Here is a 13,708-nt window from a genome sequence, read left to right as displayed (position 1 = left end):
TAGATATGTTAATTGGCTTCCCCCAAAATTGGCCCTAGACTATGATACATACACTACACTAGACATATGACTATGGTACGGATTAGATTGTGAGCCCCTCTGAGGGACAGTTAGTGACAAGACAATATACTCTGTACAGCGCTGCGGAAGATGTTGGTGCTATATAAATACTAAAATAATAATAATATGTGGTGGTTACAATAGCAAATTTAACATGATGATTAAAATGCATAAATGTCTAACAGAGTGCAAGCTATTAAATTAATAACATTCCATGACCCAAAAGGATGAGAGCCCTGCCCTTGCGAGCTTACAATCTAAAGGAATGGGGTGGAAACAAGAGGTAGGGGAAGTATACAGTAGATGCACAGGCAGTGCGTTATTAGGTTATTTAGTAAGGAGTAAATGTAGATGCAAGGTTGAAGGGTGCATGGCATAAGCTAGAGAATATGCTTGTCGGGAAAGGTGGGTTTTGAGGGAGCGTTTAAAGATTTCGAAGGTGGGAGAGTGGCAGATGTGCTGTGGAAGGGCATTCTAGAGGAGGGGTGAGGCACGTGAGAAATCTTGTACCTGTGAATGTGAGGAGGTAATTGTAGACGAGGATAAAAGAAGCATGTGTGCAGATCTGAGATTGTGGTTGGGTTGGTGTCTGGAAATTAGTGAGGAGATGTACAGGGGAGAGAGATTGTGGTTTTGTAATGATCTGCTCAGCTGTCTGCACAGGCAGACAGCTGTTTGACCATTCCTTAAGTCTGAGGGCTGCAGGTCTCTGGAAAAGAGACCTGTCTTCATCTTGCAGCTTTCAGAGTTGCTTTGCTGAGGAATTTGCATACAATTGCCATGCAAAATGCCTAGCTGCCTTCTTTGATGACTAGCAGTATAAAAGCCTTCTGCTCCCAGAATGCTTTGCTGGTCATGAAGGTTTGTTCCTGCAAACACTCCCAGAGTGTCAGCCTTACTGTCGTTTGCTAAGATATTCTTAGAGTAATTCCTTGGAACTTCACTAGGCATTCCCATTAAATGCAGTCAGGTTGTATTATCTGTATTGCCTGTTCTGTCTTACTTGTCCTTGTGGATCGCACTCGCTCTGGCGGAAAGAGCAGTGGATCCTGTTAGGCCTATTTCTGTACTTGAATCACACTTGCTCTGGTGGAAAAGAGCAGTGGATCTTGCTCGCTCTGTTTCTGTACTTGGATCACAGTTGCTCTGGTGGTAAAGAGCAGTGGATCCTGCCAGCTTGGTTTCTCTACTTGGTTCACACTTGCTCTGGTGGAAAAGAGCAGTGGATCCAGCTAGCTCTGTTTCGGTACTTGGTTCACACTCGCTCTGGCGGAAAGAGCAGTGGATCCTTCCTGTCCTGTCCCTGTACCCGGATTGCACTCGCTCTGGTGGAAGAGCTGTGGATCTTATCTGACCTATTCCTGTTGTTCGTTCTGTCTGGAGCAAACGCTTGTGGTTGCCTAAGGTATGGCAGCCATTTAGCAAGCGTTTCTGTTATTTGTTTGTTTGTGTTCATTCATTAGTCAGGGTGGCGTGCTTGTCTCTGTTGCGCTTATCGTGCGGAGATTGCAGTGTAAACACTCTTGTCACTGTTGCGCCTAACGCACGGTGACCGCGTTTAGGTATTGCGTTTGTTATTTTCCTTGTCATTCTCATTGTATGACTTGCTGTGCCTTTCGCTCAGCTCCTGTGTTTAACCTTTACACTGTCTGGTGTCACTGTTGGCAATCGCCACTCTCGCGATTGCGTTCCAACTTCGTTTCCGTTGTAGTGTGTTCACCGTCGCTGGGTGGTGACTGGATTGGTGGACACACTTACATTCTGTCTCTGTGTTCACTTTCTCTCCCTGAGGGCTATCTTGCCCTGCACGGTTACAATTCGGACAATTCCCATCTGGCGTCTGTGGCAGTGCAGAGGGTTTGTTCCTCTGCACTCCATAGCTCCATCTGCCGGTGGGAATTTCCCTCTACTGGTGCTTTGCACCAAAACTGGGTTCTCTCCTTTCATACGCTTGTGGAGGACTTCCGCCGTGTCGGTGCACACCTTGTGCGCTGTCCACTTAGATAATTCCAAAATCGTTACAGGTTTGTGGAGAGCTTTGTAGGTTAGGGTTAGGAGTTTGAACTGGATCCTCTGGTTAATTGGTAGCCAGTAGGGATGCTCATTCGGATTCTGCGGAAATGCAATTTCCGCATTTCCGATCGGAAATTGCATTTTCGCAACGGAAGGCGGAAATCAGTAATACAAGTGTGGTAGGCGGCTTTCCGCCGGAAATCGCGGAAATTTCCGCCGACTTTAGCATCGATTTTCTCAAAAACTATAAAGTGTTTTTGAAAACTTTTTTTAATCTTGTTCACAGTGTTCTGCTTAATAAACCCTGAAAATTTGGTGTGTCTAGGACCTATGGGGGCTTTGCTATTAACCGCTAAAGTTGGCGACTTTTGACTGTAATTTAAAATGCAACAAATCCGTATGATCTGATATGCGGTAATTTTAAGCCAATCAGAAGACTCGGAATGAAAGAATAGGGGTTTAGGCGGAAATATTCGCATTCTCTGATTGGCTTATTCATTCTGAGTCTTCTGATTGGCTTAAAATTACCTCGGATAATGCAGATTTTCTGCATTTTATGTTAATAACAAAGCCCCCATAGGTCCTAGACACACCAGGGTTTATTAAACAGAAGACTGTGAACAAGATGGAAAAAAAGTTTCCAAAAAGACCTTATAGTTTTTGAGAAAATCGATGTTAAAGTTGGCGGAAATTTCAGCAATTTCTGGTGGAAATCCCTGAAAACCACATTTGTATTACCGATTTCTGCATTCCAGCAGAAATTTCCATGATTTCAGGCGGAAATCCGCATCGGATTTTCCAATGTGAAAGACCTTCCAGAGAAGTAGGAAGATATCCAGGAGAGAGTGAGGTCCTTTATTCCTATAGATGAAAGGATATGTAGGAGTAGAGTGTGGTCGACAGTGTCAAATGCTGATGACAGATCTAGAAGCATTAGTATGGAATAATAGCCTTTGGATTTAGCTGTGAGGAGATCATTGGCTGCTTTGGTGAGGGCTGTTTCTGTGCAGTGTTTTGCCCGGAAGCCAGACTGGAACTGATCAAGCAAGGAATTTGCTGATAAATACTGACTTAGTTCAGCATGAATGTGGCATTCAAGTAATTTAGATGCAAATGAGAGAAGTGACACTGGGCGGTATTTGGCATGTTCGGTTGGGTCTAGAGATGTTTTTTTAAGTAGTGGTGTTCTTCTTGAGTGAGGATGGAAAAATTCCAGTGGAGAGGGATAGGTTAAACAGCGATGTTAGGGCAGGGATGAGGGATGCGGATAGCTGTGGGATGAGATGGGATTGGATAGGATCCAAAGAACAGGTGGTTAGATGGGATTTGGAGATAAGAAAGGAGAGAGAATGTTCAGAGAGTGGAGAGAGACTGGAAAGAGAACAATCAACAAGAGGAGTGGAGATGGAGTTTGATGTCTGCATGGAAAACACACTACAGATTTTGGCAATTTTATCTGCAAAGTATGATGCAAATTCTTCAGCTCATATGCATGAAGAAGAAGGAGGAGGGGTGGATGGAGAAGGGAGTTGAAAGTGCTGAACAGGCGCTTTGGATTTTGCGAGTGAGTACATACATACACATACACACATACTGTACATAAATACAAACACACATACATCCGATTTTAAATATATAGATTGTAATGTTCAGAGTGTAGGAAATGAAAAAAAAAATGCTGTGGGGTCCCCCCTCCTGAGCCTCTTTAGCTCCTTCCCCCATGCAGTCTGGGATAGTCAGAATGAGGAGCCCCGACCGCGTAGGGGTTCGCACCCTGAGCTATACCAGCACGCATGGTCCATGATATGGGGGGACTCTGGAGAAGTGGGGCGGGCAGAAATAAAAACACACAAAAAGTCCTTTAATGTTCTTAATAATAATAAATACGTACCTTTAAAAAAAGTTTCCACGTCCATATCCTTGGAAATGATCCTACACCAATATCCTCTAATCTTGCGACCTTGATTGAAGATCTCCGCCGGCCACCTCCATACGCTGCTCCCCTGTGCAGATAGTATTTCTCAAGAGTGCCTAGCTATAATAGCTCCACAACATTTTGCTATGGGGCCCCATAATGTCTAGCTATGCTACTCATGCTCAGGATTATTTTTATTATTATTAAACCCCTATACTAAATGGCAGTTGCTCAATCTGCCAAAACAGTGTGCAAGGTAGTAAGAAGACCAAGCAGCATGTTTGTATAGATTTTTTTTTGTTACGTAGCAGCGGCTGCGCTACTGAAGTACCACTGTCACACATACACAATTACAAGAGCACACTACGCTGACAGGACTGCACGCAGTGTGAGCATAGTAATATTAACCTGCGCTGTGTGCATGCGGAATATTCACTGCTAGTTCATGCATCAAGGCCATGGAGTGCTTTTGTGAAGAAAAAAGGAAATACAGCAAAGACTTGAGTGTCCAGGATTGTCTGATGCCGGACACTTGCTTGCTGATTGCTTGAGCAAACGGCCTAAAAAGCACAAACCTCCCGCCCAAAAAGTTGCCAAGCACAAACCTCCCGCCCAAATACTTACCGAGTCTTCAGCAATGTCTAGCAGCCTTCATGCAGCATCTAGTGGGCACCTAGCAGCTTTACAGCTCCCCCCATGCATGTAAGACAGCGTGTCAGCTGACCTGCATCAGGTCATGTGACACGTGGACTTGCGTGCATGGACACCAGAAGCTGCTAGGAGCCCTCTAGGTGCTGCAGGAAGGCTGCTAGATGTTGCTGGGTAAGTATTTTAATAGCCTCAAAACCCACCGAAAGCAAAATCCCTGTTATCACTCCGGCACGTTGGCTAATTGAGATTTCAGTTACCCGAGTTCTAGATGAGGGGGACTTTGCTGTATTGAGAATCCCCCAGAATATCTGACCTTTGCATTGGTCACAATTGATTGACCAATATCCTCTATTGCTCCAGGTGCAAGCTATCTCTGAAAATAGATGTAATGTAGCAAAAGATTAGATGTGGGCTTGTTGTATTTTTAAGGTTTAAAATATTCAAAGTATTGTGTTTCAGTATGTATTCCTGTGTCTGTTTTTCAGCCTCCAGTATCTCGATGCTCTGACCCCTGTTTGCCTGGAAGCAGAAAAAAGTTTGGCTCTTCAATGCACATTTGCTGCTATGAGTGTGTCTTGTGCCCTGATGGCCACATCTCCAACACAACTGGTGAGCTTTCTATGTTTAACTGAGTTGGGCAACTGTTTTTGTTGTCGTAGCCAGTGGGAAATTTTTGATTTAGCGGTGCACATTTGTGTCATCATGTTGTATCTGATGGGTTTGTAAGGAACAAAACCCAATTCTAAAAGGGTTGAGAGGCTGTGTTAAAGTAAGTAAAATCAGAATGTGATGATGATTTTCGATGGATCAGTTTATCTGGGCGCACAGACATTCAGCTGTCCTACATAGACTGCAATGTAATATGCACACTCCAGGTGCTTGATTTATGCTCCAAGATTTGGCGATCGAATAGTAGAGATGGGCCGAACGGTTCGCCCACGAACAGTTCCAGGCGAACTTTGGGTGGTTTGCGTTCGCCAGCGAAAGCAAACTTTTCCAGAAGTTCGATTGGCCCCCATAATGCTCCATTAAGGTCAACTTTGACCCTCTACATCACAGTCAGCAGGCACATTATCACTAGGGATGATCGGAAAGAGCAAATTCCATTTCGCCGGAATTCGCGGATTCCGTCAGCGTTAGATTCCGTCGCTATGAAAATTCCACTGGATTTTTATGAAATCCCGCGGAATTCCGGATTCCGCCCAGAAAAAATTTAATAATCGCAAAAGTAACCTTGTTTATCCTATATGGTAGCCCATAGACCCTATTAACTGTCCCCTTAGTCCTTTTATTCCTCTCTCCTCCCTCCTAGGAGGGTCTCATCTTCCAGGGAATTGTAGTATTTCAAAAGCCAACTCACATAAATTGGCTGGGAATTAAACCCAGGTCTGAGTGTGTGGTAGGTAGCTCTCTTCACCACTATACCACCACCAACACTATATGCTGAAGCCAGCCTAGCATGCACCATTATCCAAGAGAAAAATGAGCTTGCTTAAGGATTTGTAGCATGTCAAAAGCCAACTCACATTGGCCGGGAATAGAACCCAGGCCTACTGCTCTGTAGGCTGCTATCCTAACCATTATACCACCAATATAACACACTACAATGCTACATGCTGAAGCCAGCCTAGCATGTACCATTATGGGTATATTCAAGAGTAAAATGAGCTTGCTTAAGGATTTGTAGCATGTCAAAATCCAACTCACATTGGCCGGGAATAGAACCCAGGCCTACCGCTCTGTAGGCTGCTATCCTAACCATTATACCACCAACACAACACACTACAATGCTACATGCTGAAGCCAGCCTAGCATGTACCATTATGATATATCCAAGCTGTTGAAGCCAGCCTAGCATGTAGCATTGTGATATATCCAAGAGAAAAATGAGCTTGCTTAGGGATTTGTAGGATGTCAAAAGCCAACTCACACACATTGGCCAGGGATCAAACCCAGGTCAACTGCTTGGAGGGCAGCTATGCTCACCACTATTCCACCAACACTACGGGCTGACCAACACTAAGCAAGCTCATTTTTCTCTTGGATATTTCACAATGGTACATTCTAGGCTGGCTTCAGCATGTAGCATTGTAGTGTGTTGTGTTGGTGGTATAATGGTTAGGATAGCAGCCTACCAAGCGGTAGGCCTGGGTTCAATTTCTGGCCAATGTATGTGAGTTGGCTTTTGACATCCTACAAATCCCTAAGCAAGCTCATTTTCTCTTGGATATATCACAATGACACATGCTAGGCTGGCTTCAGCATGTAGTATTGCAGTGTGTTGTGTTGGTGGTATAATGGTTAGGATAGCAGCCTACCAAGTGGTAGGCCTGGGTTTCGGTTCCTGGCCAATGTATGTGAGTTGGCTTTTAACATTCTACAAATCCCTAAGCAAGCTCATTTTTCTCTTGGGTATATCACAATGGTACATGCTAGGCTGGCTTCAGCATGTAGTGTTGGTGGAGGTATAGCGGTGAGGAGAGCTGCCTACCAAGCACTAGACCTGGGTTCGATTCCTGGCCAATGTATGTGAGCTGGCTTTTGACATCCTACAAATCCCTAAGCAAGCTAATTTTTCTCTTGGATATATCACAATGGTACATGCTAGGCTGGCTTCAGCATGTAGTGTTGGTGGAGGTATAGCGGTGAGGAGAGCTGCCTACCAAGCACTAGACCTGGGTTCGATTCCTGGCCAATGTATGTGAGTTGGCTTTTGACATCCTACAAATCCATAAGCAAGCTCATTTTTCTCTTGGATATATCACAATGGTACATGCTAGGCTGGCTTCAGCATGTAGTGTTGGTGGAGGTATAGCGGTGAGGAGAGCTGCCTACCAAGCACAAGACCTGGGTTCGATTCCTGGCCAATGTATGTGAGCTGGCTTTTGACATCCTACAAATCCCTAAGCAAGCTCATTTTTCTCTTGGATATATCACAATGGTACATGCTAGGCTGGCTTCAGCATGTAGTGTTGGTGGAGGTATAGCGGTGAGGAGAGCTGCCTACCAAGCACTAGACCTGGGTTCAATCCCTGGCCAATGTATGTGAGCTGGTTTTTGACATCCTACAAATCCATAAGCAAGCTCATTTTTCTCTTGGATATATCACAATGGTACATGCTAGGCTGGCTTCAGCATGTAGTGTTGGTGGTGGTATAGCGGTGAGGAGAGCTACCTACCAAGCACTAGACCTGGGTTCGATTCCCGGTAGTGTTGATCGAACAACCAGATGTTCGGTTCGGCCGAACATGGTCCAGATATTTGGCATATTCGTGCCAAATCCCGAACATAATGGAAATCCATAAGGACCTGAATATTCCTGCTTTGCAGGCCAGAAAAAACACAAACAATGAGGGAAACTTCTGCAAAATGGCTTGGAAATAGTGTGTGTGGGGGGGGGGAGCAAATGAGATCCTGAAAAGCTGTCGTAGTACCAATGGGACCGGCAATGCTAACCCAGCACACAGGATGGAAGAGGAGGTACAGGAGGAGAAGGCCATGCTTTGTGACACAACCCAGGCCTTGCCTGAGGACAAAATGCATGCGTAAAGCAATGCATTTTGTCGCCATGCAGTGATAAATGTAATAGAAATGAGATAGTCCTGAAAAGGGCAACGCTAACCTAGCACACAGGATGGAAGAGAAGGTACAGGAGGAGAAGGCCACGCTTTGAGACACAACCCGGGCCTGGCATGAGGATAAAATGCATGCGTAAAGAAATGCATTTTGTCACCATGCAGTGATAAATGTAATAGAAATGAGATATTCCTGAAAATGGCAACGCTAACCTAGCACACAGGATGGAAGAGGAGGTACAGGAGGAGAAGGCCATGCTTTGAGACACAACCCAGGCCTGGCATGAGAACAAAATGCCTGCATAAAGCAATGCATTTTGTCGCCATGCAGTTATAAATGTAATAGAAATGAGATATTCCTGAAAATGGCAATGCTAACCTAGCACACAGGATGGAAGAGGAGGTATAGGAGGAGAAGGCCATGCTTTGAGACATAACCAAGGCCTGGCATGATGACAAAATGCATGCATAAAGCAATGCATTTTGTCGCCACGCAGTAATAAATGTAATAGAAATGAGATATTCCTGAAAATGGCACGCTAATCCAGCACAGATGTTCATGGTGCTTGGTCGGGGGGTGTTGCAAAGTGGTTTCCAATCCACGATTTATTCGTTTTAATTTGTGTCAGATGGTCTGCATTTGCTGTGGAGAGGTGGATACGCCTATCTGTAACGATGCCTCTGGCCGCACTGAAACAACGTTCGGATATAACGCTGGCTGCAGGGCAAGCCAGCACCTCTATTGCATACATTGCCAGTTCGTGCCAGGTGTCTAGCTTAGAGACCCAATAGTTAAAGGGAACTGATGGATTGTTGAACACGGCTACGCCATCTGACATGTAGTCCTTGACCATCCTCTGCAGGCGATCGGTGTTGGAGGTGGAACTGCGTGATTGCTGTTCTGTGGGCTGCTGCCTGGGTGTCAGAAAACTTTGCCACACCTTGGATACTGCTGATACCATTCCCTTGTGGGCACCAGCTGCAGCTTGTGTTCTTTGCTCCCCTCCTAGTCCTGGGTTTGCGGAAGTCAGTCTGTTGGCGTGGATACAGGAGGATGCAAATTTCCTCACTAATTTCTCCACAAGGACCTTCTGGTATTCTTCCATTTTGACCTGTCTGACACTTTCTTCAATCAGTCTTGGAACATTTTCTTTGTACCGTGGATCCAGAAGGGTATAAACCCAGTAATCCACGTCTGCCAGAACGCATTCAATGCAGCCTAGCATGAACTGAGCCATGTGTGCCAGAGTACCAACAGGTTGCTCATCATGTTCTGTGCTTGATTGTTGTGATGCACCATCACCAGCATCACGCCCACCTTCTTCCTCGTCATCTTCTCCTGTCCATTCCCGCTGAATTGTGGAAGTCAAACGTGCACGGCCATGTCCCTCGGCAGTGGAGGCATCCAAGTCCTGCTCAAAGTCCAGCTGTTCCTCATCCTCCTCTTCATCATACAAGGGACCAGCGGTTCCTGAGGCAGATTGCCTGATGTGGGTATCATCACGCTGATCGTTGTCCTCTCTCAATCAGTGCTGGGCCGAAATTACGCATGAGCGTAATTACGCATCGTAATTCAATGTAAATTTACGCGTAAGCGTTACGCGTAACTTACGGTCTTACGCGTAATTATTTACGCGTAAGCAGTAAAGTGGTATCGTAATTACACTGTCTACCGTAATTGCTAGGTATGCGTAATTTTACGAACACTTACGCGTAATTTTACGCGTAATTACTAACGGAAAAACTGGCCAATCAGTCAACATCCTAAGCAACCAATAGTATCTTCTCCCGCCCTTCAGTATAAGCGTACGTTTTGACGCATACGAATGATATGTACGCAATAACTGTCACATTGACGGCTATTGCGTACATATTGTCCGTATGCGTCAAAAAATACGCATTAATGGGTATTACGGCACTACGCGTAGCATCGTAATGTAAGCACCTACATTACGGTATCCTTACGCGTAACTGCGTAAGTTTACGCGTAATTACAGTAATGTACCGTAGATAATTTCCTACGCCGTAACCGTAATTGCGTAATGCGTAATAGCGTAAAATTACGCGTAATGATCCGTAAGCGTAGATTTTTCCATTACGATCAGCACTGCTCTCAATTCCTCCTCTTCCATCCTGATTGCGTCTTCCTTGATCTGCAACATTCATTTCTTCAGTAAACACAGCAGTGGTATTGTAATGCTGACTAAAGAGTTATCACCGCTCACAAGCAACGTGGATTGCTCAAAATTTTGGAGGACTTTGCAGAGGTCCAACATGGTGGCCCATTCAGATCCACAGAAGATTGGCAGCTGACTGGATAAGCCTCGGTACTGCTCCATCACGTACTGGACTACTGCACTCTTCTGCTCGCAAAGGCGTGCTAGCATGTGCAGCGTAGAATTCCACCGCGTGGGGACATCAGACATCAAGCGATGGTTGGGTAGACTGAATTGCTGCTGCAACTTGGTGAGTGCACCCAAAGCGTTACTGGACTTTCATAAATGTTTTGCCACTCGTCGCACCTGCTGCAGAAGATCCGCCATGCCTGGGTATGTCCTCAGGAACCGCTGAACAACTAGGATCAGAATGTGGGCCAGGCAAGGGATGTGTCTCAGCTTTGCCAACTTTAACGCGCAAATGAGATTGCTCCCATTATCACACACAACCATGCCTGGTTCCAGGTCCAGCGGTGCCAGCCAAAACTGGGTCTCTTCCTTGATTCCCTTCCAAATTTCTTCACCTGTATGCTGCTTATCTCCAAATCAGATCAGCTTCAATAAGGCTTGCTGACACATGGAAACAGCTGTGCTGCACCGCTTTCACGCTCCTGTTGCTGGGTTAGCGATGCTGCATGAGGTAAAGCTTGGCGAGGCATTGGAGGAGAAAGAGCCAGAGAGGTAGGTGCTGTCATCGACTCATAGGGACACAGGTCCAGCTATTTGTGGCGTTGGCAACACCTGTGCCGTAGCGGGTGTGGAATCGCTGCCAGGCTCCACAAGGTTCACCCAGTGCGCCGTAAGGGAGATGTACCGACCCTGGCCAAATGCACTCGTCCACGTGTCAGTGGTGAGGTGAACCTTGCAGGCAACCGCATTTTTCAGGCTTGGGGTGATTTTGCCGACCACGTGATCATGTAATGCTGGCACAGCAAAGTGTGCAAAGTAGTGGCGGCTGGGAACCACGTAAATGTAAATCTGTATTCCTCAGCGCTGAGACATCACCCTCTTCTGTTGTTATAACCTGTAGTCACCCAGTGCTTGTTAAGTACACAGTGTCCACCACCAAGGGACAAACAACAAGCCAGGCTCAGTAGTTTTCAACAACAGGGGGGTACAATCTTTATTCGACAGTATTTCATAAAAACACATTACTTACATTGTGGGTCCATGCAAACTGGACCCAAACTGCATAAAAACGCATATAAGGTATTTGCACTGACTAGTGTCAAAGTGCACCTTATCACACCATTCAATGGTCGTCACAGAGATAGCCCGTCTCTCCTTCCCTACCAGGTTTGGCGTTATGCCGTCATCAGGGGATATGGAACCACGTAACATGGTATGGCCATCGACATCATGCACTTGAAGCTGTCTGTCTCCACCACTCTATATGGCAGCATTTCGCAGGCCAGGAACTTGGCAATGCTGGCTGTTAGGGCCGGTTCACACTTGCGGTTTTGCAAAAACCGCACCGGATGTCCGGACCGCACCGGAGCCGGATCGGACCTGAACCGTACGGTTCCTGTCCGGATCCGGTCCGGTTGCATACGGTTTCCGTGCGGTATGAACACGGTTGCGGTCCGGATCCGGATTCTTAAAGAGTAACAACCTGTATAAAAACAAAAAAAAATGTTGGGGTCTGGGAGGTCAGCAGAAGGGGGACCTGTGGAATCAGGCCCTCTGCTGTTTAGCACTCACCTCCACCTCCGACATGCTGCCAACATCTCTCGGATCCCTCGGATCCAGCTGTGCTGCTCCACTCCAAAATGCTTGCCCATGTGTCCCCAGCCAATATCGCCGCAAAAATCCGCATAGGAAGTGGGGTAGAACATCCGGATTTTTTGCCAGTGTGTTGTGCGCTCTCCGGTTCTCATTGGTTTCCATTGGCCGGATGGTGCAGTCCGGCTCCGCCCCGGATACGGCTGCCGGAGGAGCCGGACCAAAAAATAGCGCGAACGGACACCGGAGTCCGGATCCGGTCCGGCTCCGGTCCGGACGAAACGGACACATGTGAACCCTGGCATAGATTTACATTGCTATGCCGTGCGTCCGTTTCGTCCCGGCCAGCATGCGGTGCGGCTCCGGCACGGCTATTCCAGATAGCCACCGCTAATGTGAACCGGGCCTAAGTGCCATGGCCCGGGGTCATTTGCTGGCAATTTTCTCATGCGCTCCAACATCTCCGGGACAGACAACTGAACAGTAGGCTCGCACAATGAAGGGCAGTTGTTTGTTGTTGTCGTCGTCGATGACTGGGAACAGTCAAGAGCACTATTGCTGAAACTGACATCGGGTACTACGGATGTTTGGCCACCACGTAATGACTGGGCTGCTGAGGAGGGTCTGGTGTCCACAACTGAGGCAGTGTTGCTGGGGGCTGCAAGTGAGCTGGTACCCTGGCCTTGCGCGTTTGACCACAGAGTGCTATGTTTGGCTTCCATGTGCCGGCGCATGCTGGTGGTGGTGAGGTTGTTGACATTTTTTCCCCTGCTCAGTGTGTTCTGCACACCTTACAAATCACCATGGTTACATCCACCCTGCTGTCTTCTAAGAAAGACCAGACTTTGGAGGACCTACTGCTTTGCTTGGGAGTTTGGTGCGTGCTTCTTTTGCGTCTCACTTGTGCGCTTGTTGTGGCCGATATTCCCTGACTACTTTGTGGCACAACGCAAACTCTTGCAGCAGGGGGTTCTTCAGCTGACTATCATCTGTACTGCTATCCCGACGGCGACGGTCTGGTTCCCAATCCAGGTCTGTGGCCTCATCGTCCAAACAAACCCTCCTCCTCCATCGCCTCATATATGTGCAGAACATCGTCTCATATGTGTGCAGAACAACCTCTGCGCACCTCAATCCCATCTCTTCCTCATCTTCTAGGCAGACCTCCTGCGATCCAAATTCCTGCGCACATTGCGCTGAGATTTGGGTGTCTTTGTCCTCGCTTTGCCTTTCAGTAATTGGTGCATTTTCAGCATCCACTGCCTGTGATCCGGGCACAAGATTTGTGGCTGTTCCATTGTCCTTTCACAGGTGGAAGTTTGTGGGGGTGGGAATGAGAATAGCTCCTGCGAATAGCCCATTGTGTTGTGGAACAATTCTTCGGACTCGTTATTTGGCCATTGTGTGCATGGTGTAGCTGCTGGTTGTGTCACCTTTGTGCCCACTGGCTCCTTGAAACTGGCAGAGGACCTCGTGCCTGACAAGAATGTGCTGGTGCTTAATAGAGATGGGCCGAACGGTTCGACCGCGAACGGTTCCAGGCGAACTTTGGGTGG

At 46.8% G+C, this 13,708-nt stretch overlaps 1 protein-coding gene across 1 annotated transcript in view; it reads left to right on the top strand.

Annotated features, from left to right (window-relative positions):
* Positions 1–13,708, top strand: part of LOC137511009 (vomeronasal type-2 receptor 26-like) — a 293,519-nt gene that overhangs the window by 235,360 nt on the left and 44,451 nt on the right. The window contains exon 4 of the mRNA XM_068233987.1: positions 5,125–5,248. Within this exon, the coding sequence (XP_068090088.1) occupies positions 5,125–5,248 (124 nt within the window). The remainder of the gene's footprint in view (positions 1–5,124; positions 5,249–13,708) is intronic.

Source organism: Hyperolius riggenbachi, chromosome 1 (assembly GCF_040937935.1).
Source record: "Hyperolius riggenbachi isolate aHypRig1 chromosome 1, aHypRig1.pri, whole genome shotgun sequence".
In the NCBI taxonomy this organism is placed as follows: domain Eukaryota; kingdom Metazoa; phylum Chordata; class Amphibia; order Anura; family Hyperoliidae; genus Hyperolius; species Hyperolius riggenbachi.
The sequence above is the reverse complement of the archived record's forward strand: the minus strand, read 5'-3'. Positions and strand labels throughout refer to the sequence as shown.